General features: G+C 46.8%; 1 protein-coding gene across 2 annotated transcripts in view; it reads right to left on the minus strand.

Annotated features, from left to right (window-relative positions):
* Positions 1-7,232: 7,232 nt before the first annotated feature.
* The window catches only part of DNAAF9 (dynein axonemal assembly factor 9), a 168,695-nt gene continuing 151,700 nt past the window's right edge, over positions 7,233-24,227 (minus strand). For both annotated transcript variants that reach the window (XM_069072485.1, XM_069072494.1), the window contains exons 31-37: positions 23,784-23,870; positions 17,571-17,677; positions 15,101-15,175; positions 14,104-14,309; positions 13,027-13,092; positions 12,361-12,454; positions 7,233-11,326 (exon numbers count right to left, since the gene is read on the minus strand). In XM_069072485.1, coding sequence (XP_068928586.1) covers positions 11,208-11,326; positions 12,361-12,454; positions 13,027-13,092; positions 14,104-14,309; positions 15,101-15,175; positions 17,571-17,677; positions 23,784-23,870 — 754 coding nt within the window. In that variant the 3' untranslated portion in view covers positions 7,233-11,207. The remainder of the gene's footprint in view (positions 11,327-12,360; positions 12,455-13,026; positions 13,093-14,103; positions 14,310-15,100; positions 15,176-17,570; positions 17,678-23,783; positions 23,871-24,227) is intronic.

Here is a 24,227-nt window from a genome sequence, read left to right on the forward strand (position 1 = left end):
CTAGCCTTTACACAGCTACCAAATAATTTTCCTATAACACAGGTCTGACCAGATTAGTCCCTTATTCAAGAACTCAATAACTTGGCACCTTTGTAGCCGCTGTCCCCATGCTTAGAAGTTACTCCCATTTTATCTCTGCTTTTTAGAATCTTGATTTCCATCAAGCAACACCTACAGAAAGTATTTCTTGATCTTCCCTCAAAATAGCTACCTTGTATTTATTTTTGTTTGTATTTTGTACATATTTATCCAGCTATTGTCTCTTAAAAGAACGCAAACTGCTTGAGGCCAGACATTCTTTGGTTTTGTTCTTGTATCCCTGGCACCTAGCACACTGCTCGACACATTGCTGATTGACTAATTTTCTCCACTAATTACTCCCTATTTACTTTTCATCTTTCCTGGATTTACTTGTATACAAGTTTCCTCCCCAGCAGACTAATCTCCGTGGGGGTAGCAATGGCTTCATTTTTGCTTTTGTATGCCCAGTGCCTACTAGAGTGCTTGGCATATAGTATGTGCTTAAATCTCTGTTTAGTTGAATTAATAAATACTCTTTGAGTTAACTTGAGAACTCTGCCACTCTCCAGCCCAATTCAAGAACTGTCCAGAGCTGCTTAGTATATCCCCAACCAGATCCTTACACTTTTCTTGGGACCCAGTCCTCCTCTAGCCCCAGACCTTAAGTCCCTCCTTTCTGACTCCTCCTTCGCCCTTAACTCCCACATCTATTCAGTCAACAATTATTTCCATAATATCTCTCACATCTGTTCCCTTTTCTTTATTCACAGAAACACCTTAGTCTAACCCTTCATTATCTTTCACCTAGACTATTTCTGGAGCCACTGGAAGTTTTTTATGCAGGTGAGAGATATGGTTAGACCTGCATAAGGAAGCAAGAAGATGGGTTTAGAGACAATTATAGCTCATGATGAGAAGCTGAATGAGGGTGGGAGCAGTGAACAGGGATAGAGCCTGAAGCCATGGTTTCACTGGGGAACTCCTATGACCAATGCTGACTGGCACTTTCTTTGCTACTTCTGGTCTTAGAGAGTTGCCTCTCAGAGGACTGAAAAGCTGACTTGCCCAGGGTCACACAGTCAGCATGTGTCAAAGGTAGAATTTGAACTAGGGTTTTCCTGATTCCAAAACTCTCTACCTACCGTGCCAAGCTTTCTCATAGAGAGAGAAACAGATGGATATGACAGATATTGTGGAGGTGGAATCTATAGGAATTGGCAACTTATTGGATAAAGGGGATAAGAAAGAGGCATGAGTCAAAGATGACACAGGTTTTGAGCCTGGATGACGGGATGTTAGTGCTATCAAAAAGATTAGGAAAGTTGGAAAGAGGAGCAGAGTCGGGGGAAAGATAGAGGGGTGTCCTTTAGACACCATGCCCCCCAACGGTTAGGTTGAGGTCTGCTTCTTCTTTGTTTCTCCTATAGGATGGCCTGGCACAGGTCTGACAGTCTGAGAAGGAGGGGCTCACTGAAGTCCTGTGACTGATGGAGATGAGATGGGGAAATTATTGTGGGTATGACCTGAAGGAGTCTGTCACTCTCTAGCTTCTGCTGGGGATCATCCCTTCAAAGGGTTAAAGCTAAAGAGTGTATAAGCAACCAAAACATTAGCCCTGACTCTCTTCAGAAAGGCTCCTAGCACCCCAGACCAGAGACCAATAGGGAGGATGAAAAACTCCCCCCGACAAAACCAAGAGATGAGGCTCAGAGCTCTTCAAGGCCCTTCCATCAGAGATCTCCAGGCTTTTTCAGAGGACTCTCCCCACCACCCTCCCTCAGTGACACCCAAGAAGCCCTGCAGAGAGCCCTCTAAAATTTCTTAGAAATCCTCCAGATATGTTGGCATTCTCTGAAGACCGCTAGACTTCTAGGTATACCCAAGAGCTATATATTCACTGACCTGAGATGGGTACTAGCAGGGGAAACTCAACGGTTCTTGATCCCAGTCATTCCATAGGAAAAACTGTTGAAAGGGAAGGTTCCGGGGCTTCCTCTGATCCATCTACATCCCCATGATTTTCCTCCCCATGGCCTCAGCAGCACCATTCAGAGAGTACCTGAAGATTAGTACCAAAACACATTGCCAGCCCATAGCTGGCATTGACAGCCCTTCTTTCTTCCCAGGCTACAGGTAAGTGTGAAGCTCAACACAACTGGGGGAAGCTACCACAGACTATGAGCAACTCATCCCATCATACGCTCAGAGCATAACATTAATAATAACTCCTTAAATTTGTACAGCATTTGACATTTTACAAATTGTTTTCATTTAAATAATTTCATTTCATTCTCTCAACAACTCTGGAAGGCTCCATTTTTTCAGATGAGGAAACTCAGGCCCAAGGTTATACATGATAATAGTCAGACCTGGGACTTCAACATAAGTTTCCGATTCCCAGTTCAGTCTTCTTTCCCCAACCACAGGCTTCACTACCACTTGAAAATCATTTTATTCATCTTTCTTACAATGTCCTACCTATTATATTTTACATAGAAGTTTCAGCAAACTTCTTCTTCTCTCAAGCCTCCACACCAGAAGTCTCTACTAAACCTCTAGGGCCTAATAAATGCTTGTTGACTTGGCTTGACTTTCAGGGAATGACTTTGCCTTCTTCTGTAAGACAGTATTCTGCCAATAGTTCTTTCAACTCTCAAACATCTCTTTTTTTTTGGGGGGGGGGCTTTTTGGAGGGCAATTGGGGGTTAAGTGACTTGCCCAAGGTCACAGGGCTAGTTTTTCAAATATATCTCTAAAGCTCTTGATGTCTTCACCTATCCTCAACTCCTTCCTTGCTGCCTTAGGTGGCTCATCCCTTCTTTTTCCCAAGGCTAACCCCTCCACTTAGTGCCTTTAATCTTGTTCCTATCTAGACAAGTTGTTTCCCCACCACTGAATGGAAGATCCTTGAGGGCAGAGACTTATGGCATATAGTAGGTGCTTAATAAATGCTTGTTGACAAATCCCTTCCCATCTCTTTTTAAAATCTCAGTCTCTTACTCTACTGTGTCCCCTTTCCAACCAGGTACAAATATTTTTAATTCTTCCATATTCTTAAAAAGCTTCATTATCCTTTAAAGATACTGTCCTATGATTGCACATACATAACCTATATTAAATTGCTAACCAACCGTCTTAGAGAGTGGGTGGTGAGGGAAGGAGGGAGATAATTTGGAATTCACTTTTTAAAAATGAATGTTAAAAATTGTCTTCACATGTAACTGGAAAAAAATAAGATACTATTTTTTTTAAAGATATTGTCCCATCTTTTTCTTCCTCTTCACTGTCAAATCTCTTTTTCTACCCCCTCTTCCTTCAATCCCGTGCAGTCTGCTTTCTGCCCTCTGCACTCTGAGGTTGTCGGTGACTTTTCCCTGTCTACACACTCCTTTACTTCTCTCCAGTATCTGACATTGTTGACCATCCCCTCCTTCACAACATTTTCCTTCCTTGTCTTCAGTGACAGCTCTCTCCTGGATCTCCTCTCAACATTGACCACTTTTTCTAGTTTCTCTGTAACCCCCTTAAAATAGGCATCCCCCAAGGCTCTGTCTTTGGCCCTCTTTTTTCTCTCTCTCATGATGATTCATTCTTTTTTTTTTCTTTTTGGAGGGGGGAAGGCAAGGCAATTGGGGCTAAGTGACTTGCCCAAAGTCACATGGCTAGTTAAGTGTTATGTGTTTGAGGCTGCATTTGAACTCAGGTTCTTCTGACTCCAGGGCTGGTGCTCTATTCACTGCACCCGCCCAATGATGATTCATTCTATCCATTCCAAAGACCTCAGCTATCTTATCAAGGTGCATGACTCCCAATTCTTAACCTTTAGTCACTTTCCCGAGCTCTAGTTCTATCCTGGACAATTCAATTTGAACATCCATCATTCAGAAGACCAGGGTTTAAATCACACCTCTGCAGCTTACAATGTGCCCTTGGACAAGTTACTTAACATCTCTGGGCCTCATTTTCCTCATCTATTAAATGGGAGGGTTAAACTAGATGGCCTTTGAGGTACCTTCAGCTCTAGATCTATGACCTAGACCTTCAGTCCAAACTGAACGGTAGAGGCAGCATTGTAGTAGAATGCTGAAAAGCCTTCCTGAAAAGCCAGGACTTCTGGGTCAGGCTCTGCCACTAACTATATCTGTAACCTTGGGTAGAAAAGGACTATAGTAGCCTTTAACAGATTTAGAGTCATTTTGTTAATCTCTAGGGCACAAAGACAGACTATGGAAAACTTAAGCTGGTCATAAAAATAATCATATTTGATATAGATTTTTTTTTTTTTTTACTACACCTAGAGAGTTTCCTCTCCCAATGCAGACAGGCAACTTATAGTCTTAGAGCACTGCTTGGGGCATTGAAGTTAATTGGCCTTTCCATAGTCACAAAGACCGGGGCAGAAATTGAACTCAGTTCTTCCAGACTACAGGGACAGTTTTCTCTTCCATACCATGCTAGAAGATATAGAAGGGGATGAAAAAGCAAGAAAATTTTGAGAGAAAAAAAAGTTTGAGGTTGTCCCACCCCCCCCGTTGTTGGGGAGAGAAAACAATTTTTGGAATATTTTTCAAAATTACTTTTTAATCTCAGAATTGCCCATTTGAGATCGTTCATCTCTAACCATTGAGCCTAGAGAGCCTGCAACCCCGGACACCTTTCAAACCCTCGGCATGCGGTGGCAGCTCTCCTGATCCTGCTCATATGGCCACCAGCAATAGACTGGGGTCGGAAAGGCACCTAATCCAGCCTCTCATTTTACAGACTGAGGAAACTGAGTTTAAAGAGTGTGGAGTGGCTAATGACCCAAAGACAGGCAGCCCCCAAGCAGCGGCGCTGGCCTAATATGAGGGTCATCATTATACAGATGGCCAGTGGAAGGGACCTCAGAGACCCCTAGAATCCTCATTTTACAGATGAGGAAACTGAGGCACAGGGAGGGTGACTGACATTTATTACACGCCTACTAGGTGCCTAGGCTCCGAGGATTCGCACACGCTGCCCTCAAGGAGCCCCCAGTCTAACGGGGCAGACAATACACAGAAGCGCATAATAGAAACATACAAAACACGCCAGAACGAGGCTTGGCGATCTCACCGCCACAAGGCCACGGCCTCATTAGCTCTCTGGAGCTCCTAGGGGACTTAGCACAGACAGAGAAAATGGCGCGGAGGCACCCCGCCTACACCCCTTGTCCTTAGGCCCCCCGGGCGTCTGGTGTTTGGGGAGACGGAAAGGGCCCCCCTCCTCTTAACTGTCCCTCCACCTCACCTGGGAGGGGCCGGGTCAGGACTTAGGGTGTGTCCAAGGGCAGCTCTAGGTGGGGGGAATTTAGAGGAGGAGGAGAAAGGGTGGGGCCTGAGGGAGCTTTCCCTCCCCCCAAGGTGGGTGAAGGCGCGGAGCTTGAGGGATCTCCCTCCACGTGCGGAACCTGAGGGGCGGGGCCTGAGGGAGCTTCCCGCCCCCTGGTGAATTCGAGGGGCCTGGCCTGAGGACTCTCCCCTACCAGAGAAGGGGCGAGGCCTGAGGACGCGCCCCCTACCAGAGAAGCGGCAGGGTCTGAGGGAACCTCCCGCCCCCTGGTGAATTCGGGGGCAGGGCCTGAGGGAGCTCCCCTTACCAGGGAAGGGGCGTGTCCGAAAGGAGATCCCCATACCAGGGAAGGGGCGGGACCTGATGGAGCCCCGCCCCCATCAGAGAAGGGGCGTGGCTTCCCAGGCCAGAGAAGGAGCTGGTCACTCTTTCCGGGAGCCTGGTCTTCTCAGATCTTCGCTGGCCACCCTCGGGTTCAGACGCTGTTCAGTTTCTCTTTCAGCCCTGACCTCTTTTCTAAGCTTCAGACCTGCCGGGTCTCCGCCTGGGCAGCCATGTGCCAGGCACTGTGCTAAGTGCCCTCCCCCCATCCCCAATCTGTTCTTCTGCTTCCACTGCGTTTTTCGGAGGTTTGCCTTTCCCTTGTTACCGGTCTCATTACCACTCACTGGGACGCCTGTGACCAGCTTCCTAACAGGACTTCCCTCTCCAGCTCCCTGACCCACTGCCAGAAACATTTTGTGCAGAGGTCTGGTCATGTCATTCTTCTGCCCAAAAATCTTCAGAGTTGTCTTTGCCCAGACTGGAGTTCAAATTCTTTTTGCTTGGCATTCAAGGCTTTATATAACCTTGAGGTGTTTTACTAATCCAGACTTGTTCTCTTCCCTTGCGCCCACCCAAATTGGACTGTTATCAGCTGCTTTCCATCTTCTCCACCACCAAAAGCCACCCCTCTTCAGTTTCCTATCTCTGCCTTTGCTCACTCTGATCTCTATGCCTGGAATGCCCCCCACCAACACAACTACTTTTTATTCTTTGTCTACAGAATTCCTAACCCTTCTTCCTTGAAGGCCCAACTCACATGCTTTTTCCTCTAGTATTTGGTAATATCCTTCAGCCTGTATGTACAAGGTGCTTTTTCACCTAATGGATTTTTACTGTAATATTCTGGTTTTTAGTTATCTATATTTGCCCTTCTAGATTCTGAGCTCCTTTGAGTGAATCACCCTTGCCTAAGTAGTAGTGTGATCTAGTCAACAGATGACTGGACTTGGGTTGGGGTTAAGAGGAGCCAGGTTAAAAGTTGAAGTTTATCTCCTTAATACCAGTGTGACCTTGGGAAAGTCCCTTACCTCTCCAGGCCTGCTTCCTCATCTGTAACATGAAGGGACTGGATAACATTTAAGGTTGTGTGTAGCTCTGATTGTCTCTCCAACGATAATTTTGTAGTCTGAATGTGAGGAGATTTGGATTCTGGGGATCCTGGTGACCATGTTTTCCTATTATGGTCCTAGGATACCACTTCTCCCTCACCTCCCCTTATAAGTTGAGCCCTTGATCTCATCTTTATGTCACTTTCTTTACTAAGCCTCCCCCTTGTCTTTCTCTTTAGGAGTGTGTGTGTGTGTATGTGTGTGTGTGTTGGTACACATGGTGTGTGTGTGTGCACGAACTTGCTCATGACCATCTTTTTGTGTGTCCAGCAAGAGGGTGGTAGCTCTCTGAGGAGTTTTTTCAAATACCCGGGGCTTGAACAAGAGATAAAGCTACTGTTGGCCCACTTGGCAGGCATAGACAAGCCTGGGGACACAGAGTGAGCCACAGAGGGATGTAGTAGCTGCCAGGTGCTAACTCTGCCCTGCCCTTCTCCCCATGCCAGGGGTACTGCTCAAACCCACATAAACAGTCAAAAAGGCATTTTACTTAGCGGCGAGTTTATTCGTTCTTAGTGTCAAGTCTGAATTACAAATGTAAAAGTCACAGACACAAACCGCAGGTACAAATATGTCAAATAATATAAAAATAAGTGGAAGCTAATTTTATAGACCCACTGAATTGAGTGTAATAAATACAATAATAAGCCAGAAAGCTTCAACCACACCATTCAGTCTCACTGAAGTTACAGTAGTGTTTGTAAAAACAAATTTTTAACTTAAGTTGCAAATATTTAAAGCATCAAAAGCTAGTATAAAAGTGGCTTTTGGCACATCGTCCATGAGCTCGAGGGTCACATTTGACAATCTTGGACAATAGTGAAGAGTGTGTGTCCAATGCAGGTTGGTAGACACATCTTGACAAATCTGCCGACAATTAATAACCCCACGAGGCAGCTGGACACTCACAGTTTACAAGCTTCTATCTTAGTTACAACTTTGCCCATTATAGAAGCCCAAAGGGCACCCCAGAGGTTACTACTGTGCAAATGCTCCAAAATCTCCAAAGAATTTGGAGAGAAATTTTCCTTGGCCATTCCCTAGTTTCAGGGTCTTGCCTGTGGGGCTTCACAGCTGCAGCCCAGATCCAGCTCAGGGCACTAACAAAAAGTCCCTTAATAAAGGTGATTGCATTCCCCACCCTCCCCGCTCCCTCCCCCCAAACCAAACCGACTATAACTTCAGAAATTCTAAATCCCATTCACTCCAGGTGATACAAAACCTAAGCTGCTAACAAGGTCAGCAAAAAGCAGGTAAACCCCTTGAGGACTCGTGCCTGCAGTCTGGGAACCGTAATTCCAAATGCAGGGATTCAGTTCCTGTCCCCCCATTTTTTTCCCTACAGTAAAAAGATAAGACACAGTATAATGGCACTTCTTTTGGGGCCACTGGCTGCTCTGAGGGACGGCACTTTCCCAGGCTGTACAATAGCCGAGGGTCCCCCTGCCTGGGATGACTCATGCTACCATCTGTCTCAGAGCAGGCCGTGGGAGAACCACTAATCCAAGCCAAAAAAGGTGGCCGACTTTTAGGAATCTCATCAAGAGCTCATCTGGCAGAGGCCAGACAAGGTCTAGTTAGGCTGGGCATAAGCGCCGTGCTCCAGATCCCCATTTACAGGCGTTAGTCCTCAAAGAGTTTATACAGTTTAGCCAGATGTGCTAAGACTCTTCGACTAGGTTAACATGGCATGTGTTATACTTTAAAGTCCTTTCACCAACACTGTTTCTCCCTTTCAGACTCAAATATGAGAAGGAAAGGGAGTGAACAGTACGGGGGTGGAGAGCTTTGCCCTCTGGCCGCCCAGCTCCACGCGGCCACCCCTCATCACAGCTTTGCTATTTGGGCTTCATAACATTTAAAAATGAACATTTTCAAAATCACAGTTTTATATTCAGAGCTGAGGTAATCACATAGTCTTTGATCCCAACGGAGAGGAAATTGGAACAGTACCACAGGTTGGTGAAAAGACTTTTTCCATGGGTATATTATACAGTCAGTCACCAAGAACAGTGCGCAGTAAGCAATAAAGCAGCGTGAGGGTCTATGCTAGTGCGGCAAGGCCAGGAAGCTGACGCTCTCTTTAAAAACGGATTCTTTGTGCAGCAGGATTCTCAGACCCCAGAGCTGCTGGGGATTCCCCCAAGCTCCAAGAGAGTTTCATGTAAAACATCATAGCAATAGTTGAATGAATTGGCCCACTGGTGCCCCCCCCCCCAATGCTGCACAATTTTGAGTTTTTAAAAAGAGTTCAGCAGAACAAAAAGAAGCTACAGTATCTTCATCTATTATTTAATCAATTGCACTTAAAAGTCTACACAGTTATTGATCCCCAAGCAGAAACAATGAGCTAGTCCAGGGCCCATTGTCACTGCTTTTCTGCACCAGGCATGCGGCTGCCTGGGCAACAAAGGATCCTTATGGCTTTGGCATCACCTCAGTCCCTCCTCATGGCAGGCATGGGAAGGGGCCAGACAAATGGTGTCTTGGAGATGAAATGCTCACTCAGGCATTTCCTTTTTCAGATGCCTATTTCAATGTGAGGTTTCTTGCTAAATAGAATCTGGGTTCTTGTCATCTCAGTTGAAAACACAGATCATGATCTTCTCCAACACAACACTTTGACTGGCTTCCAAACCTGGGCAAGCCCCTGAAAACAGTTTTGCTACACTAAACTTAGCAGGCACTAAGTACAGTGAAGACCCACATGCAGTCATGCATGGAGAATTCATGGGATCCATCATGGAGCTTTCTACCTGGTACAAGACTTTTCTCCCTCTTAAGAATCTCCCCTGATAGTTAAAGCTCACTAATGGTGTCACCTATGTGCTTTGTAAAGAAATCACATGTTTTACCACGTCCTAAGGCATGCACAAGACTAAATTCTAAGCTTGAGAGTCTCAAGGGCTAAGCTGCGACAGGAAAACACCAAAGTCTGTAACAAAAAGGTTGCCCAGAACGGTGAGCCCTCGCTCACCTCCATCTAGACTGCCCTAAGAGCTGCCCTGGGGGACACACAATCCTAATGAGCCAAGTGGGCCTGATAATAATCAGTCACACTTGCTTTAATGTCCTACTGAAACCAAAGCCACTGGAAGGAGTGTAGGACACCAAAAACTTTGCTTGTTTGCTTGGGCAAAAGAGACAGAAAGTATTCTGAATATGTTTGCTGGAAGACAGTGACATTTCCTCTCCCTTGGGGGCCAAAGCCAGTGACAGCAAGACGGCTTTGGGACTTGGAGTAAATTTTCCACAATTAAGTCTTATTGCATCATATGTGTGTGGCCAGGACTGGGAGGAAGTCACATGAGAGCAAAAACCTGACCCTCTTCTGCTCTGTCAGAGCTGATCTAAGGCTCCAGGGAGGCAGAGTCAGAATCTATGTGGGGGAAAGTCCAGCAGGCACCTGGGAGAGGGACAGACACCTCCCCACCCCCATCTCCTTATCTGGAAGCCTGAAATTAAGCAACAACTCAGCTCTGAATCAAAATGGTACTGATTAGCCAAGGACACCAATGTCCTCCCTAAACTGAGGAGAAGGAACAGTGCTGGAGTGGTCTACGGAACAAAGGAAACCAGGAAAGCCTGCTCTAGGAGACATGATTTACCCCCATTAGAGATCCTTCCAGTCAGAAAGGGAGAGGAAAGCAGCCATTTCTCTTCATACCACAAGTGGCTGGCCAGAAATCTCCACAGAGCCTTCAGTCTCTGTGAAGACTATTCTCATCTCATGCACTGTCTCTTGCAGGTATCTAAGGGGTCTTGGCATTGACCATGGCTGGGGAATGGGGGACATTGGACCCTTGAATGGGCCCTACACAGGAGGCAAGAAGTCCTACCTTCTCTCCTTTTCACTCTTACCAGTGGCTTCATAAAGACTCCACAAGATCAAAGACAGAGGTCTGAAGTTCCATGCTTACTCCAGACTCAACTCAAGATGTGGGTAATGCCAGAGAATGGAAAGGTGCGCAGGTAGCTCAGGAGAGCCCTTCATGTAATCTTGATACTCCCTCACCCTTGAAGAGCACAGCTCCCGCTCCCAGGAGACAAAAAACAGCACAAGCCTCCTATTCATAGGCTCATTTTTTAGGCCAAGACAGGACAGGACTGGACTGCAGACATCACTTGGGGGACAACAATCCTGAGACTGCTTCATGGGGTGTCTCCAGTCCTTCCTTCTCCTCTGCCCTTGGAAAAGGGAATAAGGGGCCAGGTGAGGATTTTGAGAAAACACTGTATCTTGAATGGAGACCACATGCAAATAAGACAGCACAAACAGGCAGACCAGAGCGAAGCAGCAGCTTCCTCCAGGAAACACGTCCTTGGAAATGTCTGAGAACGCCGAGGGCCAGAAAGCCCACAAGTGTCTGTGACAGTGTGAGAACAGGGACGCTGGGGTGAGGGGGCAGCTGCGCTGCGGGGGCTTGTGCCCAGTACTCTGGCCTAGCTTGGGGGCTTCTGCTCAAACAGATCAGGGTAATCCTGTTGCTCTAATTCTCGGTTGTATCTCTCAATCTCCCGGTTGGCTTCTTCCACATAATCATTCATAAACTGGTCCATCACTAATTTCAAATTAAGGAATATAATGCGGTCTATTGGAATCTACTAGCTAAAAACTGCCCCCAATTCTTAATGATTGGTGGCCTGAAGGGACGAGCTCTGCTCCTTATTACTCCCTGCTCCCCCACTGACAGGCAGAAAGGAAGGGTGGGCTGGGTGACTCTGCAGCTCCCTCGAGAACAGAGCTGGCCTTTCACATGTGGAATGGGCTGGGTCTTGTGCTGGGGTGAAGGGAAAGAAATGGCTGGTGATTCTAAGGAGGCTCGTATGAGTCCCCCCCTTCTCATCCATCCCCAAGCCCAGAATGAGAAAGAGGCAGGGGAAGCAGATTGTAGCTAAGAGGCCCAGTGCAGAGGAGAGGACTGACCTTTCCTTGGACAAACATCCACAGACAAAAGGAGCCACCCCTGCAATCCAAAGCAATTTGCTGCAACACAACACGACTTGACTTGGGCCTGCATCATGAATCAGGGTATTGGCGAACTTGTCCATACCTCCTCTCCCCTTCCACTCCTCCCCCTGCCTCATGAGGGAACATGCCACTAAGTGGATGCACATGTTGACATGAGGAGCAGCAGCTGCCTCCTTGCCTCCTTTCCCCAGCCTCACCCACGCTGTAGGCAGAAGCTGTGCCCTATGCCCCTCCTCTGAGACCTCCTGTCCTCCCTCTGTGGAGTGACTGATGGCAATGGGACAGGCCACTGGCCTGACACCAAACTGCCCCCTCCCCTGGGTGCAGACAAGTTAAAACCTTCTGCTCTGAGCTCGGAGCAGAATGAGGAGGGAAAGGGAGAGAATTTCCTTCCTAGTCTAATTACTGTGGTGCTTTTCAAAGGTTGAGATGCAGAGTTTGCCTCGATAGTTTCCACCACAGAGTCTGAGACCTGAGATCTGCTCTTAGCATATCCACTGTTTCTGGAATACCTCTGGAGAGGCAGAGACCGGGCTGCACAATGGCTGTGACTTAAACCTCCCACAGGAAAACCTATCCAAGCCTATACCTGGCTTTCTCCTTAGCCCTGCCATGCAAGGATACATGGGTGATAATCAGTCTTATCACCAAAGAAGTTCACAAATTGGGTTCCATTATAAAAATAACCCGCAGGCAGGGGGTCCAGGTGGCGTTTCACCTGAAAGAGACAACAGAGGTCATTAAAAATGCCCTGCACCCACTCAGGGACCCCTTGGCTAACTGCAGTTTCTGCCAGCCTTTCCTTTGCTCCCAGGCCAGGAGCCCACCTCTCTCATCTCCTTTTCTTTCCCCTCACCCCAACCTCACACACACAGGTGAAGAGAGAACCGCCACAGGTCTCTGTCATCTGAATACAGACTCCCAAGAGAGTAGCCCAGTGGAACTAAGATCCCCCTCCCCTTCTCCACTTCACCTCAGGGCAGGGAATATATTTCTGACCCTTGGAGCTGCAGGGGGCTGGCTGCCTACCCCTTGGGGCACAAGTGGGCTCTGCTTTATATCCCCCTGCCCCAACCCAGTAGCTGTTCTCTTTACTTCGCCCAGGATCAGAGTGCAATGAGCTCCCTGGAGGGGCTGAAATCTCACCCAGTTTCTCTTTGGAAGTCCCAGTAATGGCTCCATCCATTGGTGGGCCATGCCCTGAAGTGCCCATAAATCTTTAAGAGTTTCTAGGACCCTCACCCCATTTCTGCAAGTTAGGCCTGGTCTGGACTCCTGCAGGGGACTTACGTGAATGTTCTTGATCTCTTGCAGTGTTAACATCCCCCTGGTTTTCAGGGCTTTCCTCTGGGGTTTCTGTATAGAAATGGAGAGACAGGGGCAGGAGCAGAGGTCAGATGGAGGATGTAGCAGAGAGCAGAAAGGGGCAGAGACATCCACGGGAGTGCTACCAGCCTGGGCCGTGGCAGTGGCAGCAGACTTTCTGCAAGCCTGGCACAGGTGGAAGGCTCTGGCTGGGCATGGTGAAAGGATCTTCTGCCTGCTGCATGAGACTATGACCCCTTGCAGAGGGAGAGAGAGCATTCTCACTCAAGCATAAAGATTTTGCTACTTTAGTTCTAGAAAAGCTGATGGCAGGCTTTTCTACTCTGACTGCACTTGTTACTGGGGCCCACTTTTTTTTTTTGGAAGGGCAACTGGGCTTAAGTGACTTGCCCAAGGTCACACAGGCCAGATTTGAACTCAGGTCCTCCTGACTCTAGGGCCGGTGCTCTATTCACTGTGCCACCTAGCCGCCCCTGGGACCCACTCTTCATCCATCGTAATGACACTGGCAGAATCCAGGGGAGGCTGATTCGTGGTGTGGGGAAGGGGTGTGTGAGAACCCTGTGCATATGAGACCTGCGGCTGACCCTTAAAAAGCACTGGTCTCTCAGAGAGTGAATCAAAAGGCTTCCCCAGAGCACTGTGAGGGACTGAAGCAGTCTGTACCTTACCCAGCCTGTGTCAGACAGAGCTTCTGCCTCTGCCAGTGTCACAAGAAAGGCATTTGGACATTTTCTCCTTTTTATCCACCCCCCTCTTATGAAACACTGGCATAGTTTAAATAGCTGACTGCCCAAGCTGTCCTGGAATGGCCATTGGAGAGAAGGAGCACGAGAGGGGAAAATCAGGGAGCATGGGAATCCCACAGGCTGGCTCTTCCAAGGAGAGGTGAGGCCCTGATGCCCTGGGTGGGGCCAATGGAAAGTTACCCTGGGGGTGGCCAGACTTTCAGGGAAGCCTGCTGGCTGGGTGCTGCCCGGGGCTGTGCCCACATCTGAATCAGTGCCCAGCAGGAATGTCCCCACCCCGTGAGAGTCACACCTGCTTTGCAGTCTGCCGTAGCCAGTCCTTGACACTCTCCTCTTTCAGAGAGCAGCCAATGAATACAAGGTAACTCTCCTGCTGACCACTGCCATCGCGGGGAGCTCCACGGGAATCTGGAGGCGGGCTAGGACCCTCCAGAACCGGCACAATGCTTAAGGAATTAGTTAACGTGTTGTGACAAACTTCCATCATTTTTTCTGAGTCTGCAAGAAGTGAAGAAAATTAGTGCTCTGAGGGACAGGCCAAGTAAGGCCAATGATACAGTCTCTCCCTAGCCAGAGGAAGGCTCCTTTGAAAGGGCTGTTATATTTCCACACAAGATCAAGCAGTTAGATCTCTGTGGCTATCACCAGCCTACTGCTAAGCCTAAGTCTTTTAAATGCAGCTCCCTTCTTCTCTCCCCTAGGGCCCTCTCAGCCTGCAGTGGCAGACTAGCACAGAGAAGCATGCCCATGGGAAGAGAAGTCTTTGTCATGACTCAGCCTAGACTGCTATGTATGTAGCTCTGGGGCCTTCTCCTCCTGCCCGGCTTCTACAGACAAGTTAACAAGTTACTTCTCTGCAGCTAGAGCATCTTTTTGTCTCCAGAAACCAAGAGAACATGGCCATGCTCTAAGAGAATTCTTTTTCCTTGTGTATTCCTCCCACCCTTTATACTACTTTTCCTCAAATAAGGAAATCTGGGACAAAAATAAAGTAGATTCAAAAGGGATTGGCAGAAACGAGTCAAGTCCTGCCAACAGGCTTGGTCCGATCTCCAGTGATCAAAAGAAGAGGAGATCTCATTCATTCATCTCACAATTGAAATGGGCGGAGCAGTAACTGCCAGGGAAAGAAAATACAGGCAAGGAAATGCACTAAACACCCTGAGCTCTGGTTGTGAAAGCACGTGATTAGCTGCAGAGTTAGGGAGAAGGCGCCCAGTGAACAGGCCCCTTGCGGAAGCCCTGAGGGACTCACAGCAGAGGGTTCCCAAGCTTAAGCCTCCCATTACCTGAGAATTTCACTTTGCCCAGGATGTGGTAGATGTTTCCAGAGAAGGGGCTCTGCTTGATCGAGGACTTAATTGCTGTTGGGAAGAAAAAGAAAGGGCTGTTACTGCCCCACCTACAGGCTCCCTTGGGGACAGTGACAGAACTCAGCACAATCACTGCTGGAAAGGGCTGAGTGGGTGCCCATTTGGGATGAATTTTTACTCTTACTATCAGTGACATGCTCTGATTACTGTCTATAAAATGTGTGACGTATTGTCAGAGGTTTTTGTAGAAGGCTTTGCTACTTTACTGGTTAAAAAAAAAAAAAAGATCCACCTGTGCAGAGGGCAGGGGGTGAAGCCAGCAGCTGAGCTGGCACAAGTGTGAAAGGTTCACCGTGGTCCCCAGGTCCCAGCATTCCCGGCATTGCAAATGGCTGACAACTAGTCGGTAGAGAGATTGGAACCTGATGGGGTAAGAACTGCAGGAGCAGTTTGGAAACCAGAGAGGACATGGGTTCGATGGCTGGCAGCGTGTTAGACGGTGCAGTAGACAGACTCATCTTCCTGAGTCCAAATGTAGCCTCAAACACTTACTAGCTGTGTGACCCTGGGCAAGTCACCTAACCCTATAGGCCTCAGTTTCATCATCCATAAAATGAGCTGGAGAAGGACATGACAAACCACTCCAGGATCTTTGCCAAATGAGGCCACAGAAGTTGGCTGTGACTGAACACTGACTAAACAACAACAAAGGGTCAGTTATGTTTGCCACTCTAGTCAGTAGCTGGGCAGAGGTGCAAAAGCCAAGCCCAGATACCAGGGAAAGGGGAGATTAGTGGCTTCCACATATCAAGTCATCCTGATCTTGTCTGAACACAGCTCCGCATGTCATCTCCCCCATTAGACTTGAGCTCCTGGAAGGCAGGGACTATCTTCCTCTTTCTTGGTGTTTCTTATACTTAGCACAGAACCTGGCTCATAGTAAGCACTGGGTGAGTCAGCCCTGGAAGCTGTGCTAAGAGCTTAGGATTTCCCTTGACTCCATGCTAAGTTGTAATTTTTCTCAGCTTCTTGCTTTAACACAACTGCATCTGATTTTCATCTAGGCTACACTCACTCACCATGGGCTCCATCCTGAGCCTCTCTTCCCCCTCTACACTATTTCAATTGGTGATGTCATCAACTTCCATGCCCCAATTATCTCAAAGCAGATTATTTTCAGATGGCCTCCCTGCTGACCTCAGGTCTCCTATCTCCTAAACACCTTAGGCTCAATATAGCTAACACTGAGCTCGCTATCTTGCCCCCAATCCCTCCCCTCCTCTTCCTAACCTCCCTATAGCTGCTGAGGGCACCACCATGCTTCCAGTCCCCAGGCTTGAAGCCTTGGCATCATCTTTATCTCCTCTATCTCTGTCTCTCTCTCACACCCTCCCCCTCCTTCCCCTACCATATAAAATCAGCTGTCCAGTCCCTGTCGTTTCTACCTCTCCTGTATGGCCCTTTCTCTCCTCTGACCTCCTCAGCACTCCTGCGCAGCCCTCAGCACCTCACGCCTGGGACCACCAAACCAGCCTGCAGGTGGGTCTTCCTGCCTTGGCTCTCCCCACTGCACTCTGCCCTTCTTCCAGCCCCTCCACAATCAGCCTGGTCTCTCTGCACCTTCCCAGCCTTCTTCCATGTGCACTATGACTCAGTGACACTGGCCTCCCCAGGTCCTTCACACAACAATTCCACCGGCTCTGTGCACTGGCTCTTCCCCAAGCCTGAACTCTCCACCTTCGTCTCTGCCTCCTGTCTTCCTTCAAGTCAGACGCAAATCACCCCCTGAGAGGAGTTTCTCCTGGTATTCTTGAACCCTGGTGCCTTCCCTGGACACGAGCCCCAATTCACCCCATCTTTATCTTGCCTGTACACAGTCATGCACGTGTTGTCTCCTTTACTGGACTGTGCACTTTCTGAGGGCAGGCCTGTGTGTGTGTGTGGGGGGGAGTTCTGTGCACCCCTAGCACTTTGCACAATGCCTTGAACACAGCAGGTACTTAATAAATGTTTGTTGGCTGACTGACAGTATTAACTAAGGGGAAAATGGAGCTTGTCCCTGGTGTAGGCCAGGAGATGGGAATGGATCCAAGGCCCAGGAGCCCAGACAAAGAGGGAGGGAGGTCCACTGGCCCAGCAATAATCATTCTACCTTTTTTAAAGAGAAGTTGAAAAAAATCTCCTGCCCTTATCCAAATCATGGGCCTGGTTCAAAAAGCTGTGTGGTTTTGGGACCCGTCTCTCAGGAGATCCACACTGGTTTCCACAGGGCAAGGAAACTCTCCTGAGGGGAGTGCAGGCCAATCTTCATGACAAATCTAAGATCTTAGGTAACACTGACCTCAACCAGAGAAAGGTCAGTTGACCATAAGCTGGCCTCAAAAACCAGCCTCTCAGGCTGCAAAAGGAAACATTAATTTCCCCTTCCTCTCATTCCCAGCCTTACCTTTGCATTTGGCCGCAAAGCGAGCCTTCTCCAATGGGCGGCCAAACCAGACACAGATCTGAACCATTGGTGGAAAGACTGACCCTGCACGAAATTTGCCTTCATACCTTCAAAGAAATGCAAATTTGAAAATATAATTAGTTTTTTGAAAATTAATACTGTACTTGATTTTCATTTCTATGTACGTCATCTTATTCATATGCCACTTAAATGTATGCTTCAGACTGGGAGGCTGAAGGACAGGGTGTTGGTGTTACCCATTTCAGATCTGGGCCCCTGATCCTGAGGCTGAGGATTTCTTTTCCCTTGCTCTGCCCAGCAACTACTTCAGAATTCTGCCCTGGCTCAGCAGCTCACAACTGTGTGCTTGTAATGGACCACAATCGATTCCCCAAAGTCCAAGGGAGGTGATTTACCTTCCCTTTGCTTTAGGGAACACACCAGATCCTAGAAATTGTGAGATCTCAGTGCTGTCCCCATCCTCTCCTCTCCTGGAGGGTACTACTTAAGATTCTGCCTGGAACAAGGGGAAAGGGTCATACTGCCAGCTCCCATTTCCTATGAAGCTTAAAAGTTTATAAAGCATCTTCCCTCTGTAAACTGTAAGGCAGGTAGGTCAGTATTAGTATTTCCATTTTACAGATGAAGAAACTCAGGTTTCATGAGTCTATGGAAGGGCCCTGATATTCTAAGGAGAACGAGTTTTCTGGACTGGGGAAAAAGAAGCAGATACGGGCTTAGGGATACACTAAGGGAAAAAAAACTCCAAGCATTCCAGCTGGTTTCCCAATACCTGGTGGTCTTTGCAAACTCCCCTCCTTATAGCTGCTAACAGTAAAACCTCTCGAGCAAACAAGGAAACCAAAGAGGCTGTCATAGGAGGGGTGTTGGGGGGGGGGAGGAGAAGGTTACTACCTGCCTTAATTAGTGTGGATCTTATTTATACTTGAGCAACCCAAACAAGATATACAAAGAAAGAGTCCCTTCAGTCTGTTCCAGGAGCCAAAGTGATCTGTTTTTATACAGGAAGTAGGCACAGGCCAATACTAACAGCCATGAGAAGTACAGTGTCCCTCAAGGGCCTTTGTGTACCTGTAACGCTAACCACCACCACTGCCGGCAAATCCAATAGTAAGCCTCCTTCCTTCCTCCTAAGTGCTTGATTTCCAAGGGAAATCCATGAACTCCTATTAGCCAAGAAGGCCAGTGAAACCAGCTCATCCTGAAGCCCAAGAGTGAAGATCCTCCCTACCCTGGGTTGACTTCAAGGGAATTCCCAACAAGCAGGCAAGACATTGTATTAGTTGCGAGACTGGGACCAAATCTCTAAAAGGGCAACTTCTTATCCAAGGACTAGGAAAGAGACCTCAGATTGACAGAGGAAAAGGGGAATTTGTTCCCTCTCCAATAAAACCTTTTCATGGTTTATGGCCAGTCCAGTTTTAGATGGGCTGTGGGGCATGACTTTTGGCAGGTCAGTTTCTGTGCCAACCACTGTACAACCTCCCCAAAGGGATGGTAAGACAGGATGGAAGACAGTATTGTCCTGGCCCCATGACCAATTGTTTCCTGGAGCTGAGGAAATCAAGAGACTTCTCAGAAAATGGAAGGATATGAAGTACTCTGCCCCCAGATTTCCTATATCAGAGGTAGTAGTGGGGACCATCAAAGGTTAGGGCTCCCTGCTAAACACAGAACATTTGCTAAATCCCCACTTTCTTCACTGAAAGTAGAGAAGAAATTTTTTTTCTACACCCAATTCTGAACCAAAAGGGAGAACTGACTTGGGCTGCAAAGGTGACAGGAACCTTGGGAGTTATCTCAGATTCTGTGACCACCAAAGAAAAGAATACTGGGGATAGTCAGATGTGGAGTGCTGGTCACAATCCAACTTTAGGAAAGCACATTTCAAGAAGTTGGATAAATGATAGGCAGAAACCACATTATTCACTTTGAACTGTCTAATATCCACCACGTAATTCCTCAACACTAACACCTACCCAACTTGAGTCACGCAATGACATAATTAAACCTTAGCCCATATCACTTCACAGAACTGCATAATTGCCAACATCCTCAACTTTGACATTTCACTGTCCAATCACAACCTCCTATTCTCCCATCTCTCCTCTTTCTTCAGTAACACTAAACCTGTTCATCACCCTTATCGTGACTTCTTGTCCCATGATCCCTTCACCACTCCCCTACTCTGCCTTCACTTGTCTCTCTGCTCAGAGATGACTTGAATGATTCACTCCTCTAAAATCCTTCCTTTTGTCTTTCCCCTCTTCACCCACAATCATTCCCAACCTCCTAATCCTTAGCCTTGGACATCCTTCAGTTTTCTTTTCTCCTGTTTCCAGGCTGCTCAATATCACTGGAGAAAGAAATGGAGACAAGCTGTTCATGAGGGCCTGTGTAGAGGAGGGCCCTCACTGCTGTTCTGGAACTCTACTATTCTTGCTCTTAGTGCTCAGATGACAGGTTTAAACCTTTTCTCTCTCCTTAGCACAGCACCTGGCCCATAGCAGGCCCTTAACTGCTTGCTGACTTGCTCTCTTAGTGAGCCTTTAGCTTCCTACTTCATCAAGAAGATTAATGTCATCTGACAAGAGCCCCCTCAATTCCTTGCAGCAAAGCTTTTCAGCAGTTTAACATTGTTTTCCTCCTCCTCATCTATTTCAGAAGAAAACATTTCTACTCTTGGCTAATGTTAAGCCATCTTTGATTCTATCTCCTCTCCTCTCTGCAAGGCCCAGATCCTGCAATCATCCCCTCTCTGTTACATCCCTTTGAATCTCACTGTTCCTTATTTCCCCAATTTAATCAGTTGCAAAGTGTTATCAATAATCTCTCTACATCTTTCAATCAGCTCTTTTCTCTCTACTCTCACAGTCATTACCCTAGCCCAAGCTTTCATTACCTGGAATACTGCAATAGTCTCCTTGCTATTTGGTCTCTCCTCCCTCCAAGCCAACACTAAGGTGCAGGAGTGGGAGGCTGTGGAGATGGAGACATGCTAGTTGTTTTCAAATACTTTTATGGAAGAGAGGGGGCAGAATTTCTTGTACAACTCCAAAAGGCAGAACTTTCACTCTGAGTAGAACTTATAGAGAGGTAGATTTCAGTTCAAGAAATGGAACTAGGGGCAGCTAGGTGGCGCAGTGAATAGAGCACTGGCCCCGGAGTCAGGAGGACCTGAGTTCAAATCCAGCCTCAGACACAAAACACTTACTAGCCATGTGACCTTGGGCAAGTCACTTAATCCCAATTGCCCTGCCTTCCCCCCTCCAAAAAGCGAAAAAAAAAAAAAAAGGAACTGAAAATTACAGCTATTAAACAATCAAGTTAACTGCCTCAGAAAATACCTAATTGTTAGTCTGAAATCAGAGCCGACTTTTTGGGAAGAATCCTGCTCTGGATGGAAGGCTGAATTAGGTGACCTATGAGGTTCCCTCCAACTCTGATTCAGATTCTAGGTCAAATTCAAATTAACAAAATTCTTTAAGTGCCAACTGTATACAGAGAACTTTGTTAGGTGCTGAAAGGAGATACAAAATTAAAGTAGGACAGGGTTCCTGCCCTCATTCAGTTTAATAGTTTAGGACATAGATAAGAAACATGCAAACACTCGTTCACTACTTCAAGGATGTGTGATTTGGTATCTGGTCCCTTTCTATCAATGTCATGCCTTGTACACAGTAGGCACATAATAAATATTTGTTGACCTGGACTGTGTGCCTTAGCAAATGGACAGCTGCATCTGGACAAAGTCCACTTGGTGACCCCTTGGGAGTGAGCCTTTGGCCCTCAGACATTAAGCACACCATTCATTACTTGGTGATCCTATCCCACATATTCTCTTTGATTCCTGAAATTGAGAAAGGGAGGGACCAGAAATATCTGGAGGTAGGCTGCAAAGCTCCCCAGCTGCTTTGGGAGCACAGGGGTACTGGGGGAAGTTCTTTGGCCTCATGCCTCAGTCTCACTTGTTTAAGTTTCAGCCTAGATAAAAACTTCAGATGAGGAGAAAGTTCAGGCATACTAAAATCTCCTTCCCCAGGACAGAATAGAGTTAACACACTTCAACATGAACAGGATGGGGCAGCGAGCCCTGAAATCCATCTGGTCAGTATCAAAGAGAGAAAAAAGCCTGTGACCGGGAAATAATGGCGGCCCAACAATTCCATCTCAGATCAATTCTCCAAAACTAGATTTCTGAAGCACAAAAAAGTGAGACTTCTTCCAGAAGAACTAATTTGGCCCTGAGGAGACAGTGCCTGGTATCTGGTGGGCCTTTGACCACCACCTCAACTCTCACCTCAGCATCCAAAAACTGTGACCAAGCTGGTAAGCAAGGAAGACTGTCCCCCAGGCCATTCCTTTGTTACACAAACACACAGAAATGACAGTGCAGAGGAAGAGTCAATGGGAAAATTCTAACAACAAACGGGTCTCCAGGGAAGTCTAAAGAGACAAAGAGGAAATGCCAACCCAACAGCCTGTGGATGACCCAGCCTGACCCACAAGATCAAGAGATCAAGCAATAGTCTGCCTGCACAGGATCTCTAAGCCAAAGGGCCTAGCTTGGGGTGAGGGACATGGGTCTTGGTGTTAAAAGGCCCCTTGATTCCAGGATGGATGAGGTTTTCCTTTGTGGAATAAAAGCAAGACAAAATGTACGTGGAGCCCAATTCCATCTATAAAACAGAAGGCATTCTTTCTCTTTCTCTGCCACCATGAACATCTCTTATCACGGTGAGAAATCAGACTGCTTCTGACATAGCCTCAGGCTGTTGGCTCCAGGAAACTGATGCCTCAAACATTCAGCATAGACACATAGATCTGTCTACAACATTTGTGTCCAAGAACAAGTCAGGGTTATGTAACAAGGAGCTTTTCTTCTAACAAATCCCTTTTCTTAACTAACTGGACTTTCATGTCTTGTTTCCCCTTCGACCTCTACTTCTTTCACCCAATAGGAAGAGAGATCAAGCTCCTGGGCAGCCTTGAAGGGCAACATAAAATTAGAACTGAGTGGAAAGGGCAGGCCCCCTGCTTAGCCCTGGTCACTAGGGTGCACTGAGAACTGCTCTATGAATATAAACTTTGGGACATTTAAAAAAATAGCATTTTAGGAACTGCAAAGGCAGTTTATTCTACTATAGGCATATTTGAGGACCGAGCTAAGTTTGTTCATTTGGGCAACAAATATTTATTGAGCCCCAACTAGTTTCAAGGCTGTGCTACAGGCAGAAGGGATGTTGTTAGAAAGACTCCAAATTACACTGAAAAAACTTATTTCAAACTATTTCAGCTGGTATAATAACTCTTGTTGTTTCTGCACCTTAGTGCACATGGCAACAAGGCTTCTGGATTATTTTGTCTTGGCTTTGCCTATCCTGACCACTAGATTTAAATTATCCCCACAATCAACACAGAGATTAATCCTAGATCATCACACTTCAAGTTTGGTGCCCAGTTCCCTGATCCAAAGAGTCCCAGTCAATCCAAAGAAACAGTTCAGTATAACATCAACCATTCGAGAGAGAAGAAAGAGGAAAGGTCTTGGATTTGGACAGATGTCTCAGAAAGGCAGGAAGTGAAAGGCTTGGGTCAGAAATAGGTCAACTACAAATACTGACAGTACCAGGGATCCCTCAGTGAAACTAACAGTTTGGTCATTCTTTTGAAGCATTATATCCTCAAAAGAAAGCTTGCTTTGCCTTTTTTTTTTTCCTTCCTGATAAAAGGGCCCTGAGGCAGAAGAGAAAAATAAAAAGTCTACATACCAATTGGCAATTGTTGTAGGAGTCAGAAAAACTGCCTGAGAAACAGAAAAAGGACACCAGAAAACTGAGTGGTTTCCCATGATTTTTCACTTTGGCTGGTTACAGTTTTGAGATGGTGATGTTCTGGCTGTGTTGCCATCTACACAAGCTGGCCAGGAGTCAGAGGAAATAAATGCAATGCTATGATAAGGACCTACTGATGGGCAGTTTCCCTCAACTAGACACATAATCCATCAGGACTCTCCAAATGTGACACAAAACTGTGACCCCAGGATCCCAAATGGTCAATGAAAAGGACTGTTCACAAAGCTTGACCATCTTGGGTACTTCTTGTGCTTTCCTCCCCCTTCCCTCCCTCCCCATTTCTTTTGTCAATAAAGACTGTCTGTATTTGTCTTATTTCCTCAATTATAATACTTGCCAGCCAGGGAACATTAAATATCGAGCTCTCAACATCTGAGGAGTTGAAAAACTGTCTTCTGAAAGAATCAGTTCAATGTCTTCATTCCTATAGGAAAAGACCAGAAAAGGCCCAAATTAACCAGAAGCATGAGTCCCAACATACAATATAATTTTTTTTAAACAATTTAGGATCATAGGCTATAATTTTAGAGCTGAAGAGAACCTCAGAGATCTTATAGTCTAACTCCCTCTGTTTTTTTTTAACCGTAAGTGGAAATTGGGGCTTGGAGGGGAGAAGAGAAAGGCCTAATTTCATGCGAGCTATATGTGAGAAAAATCAGTTCTTCAAAATCACATGAACAAAAGCAGGGTCTTGTTCAGTCCACCTGAACCTAGATAGGCAGCACATGCTACTTCATTAAAATGTTTCTGTGTTAAAGAAAATCCTTCAAATTAACAATAT

Source organism: Petaurus breviceps, unplaced genomic scaffold, assembly GCF_028583685.1.
Source record: "Petaurus breviceps papuanus isolate PSGF00001 unplaced genomic scaffold, PetGlider_PUasm1.0 140, whole genome shotgun sequence".
In the NCBI taxonomy this organism is placed as follows: Eukaryota; Metazoa; Chordata; class Mammalia; order Diprotodontia; family Petauridae; genus Petaurus; species Petaurus breviceps.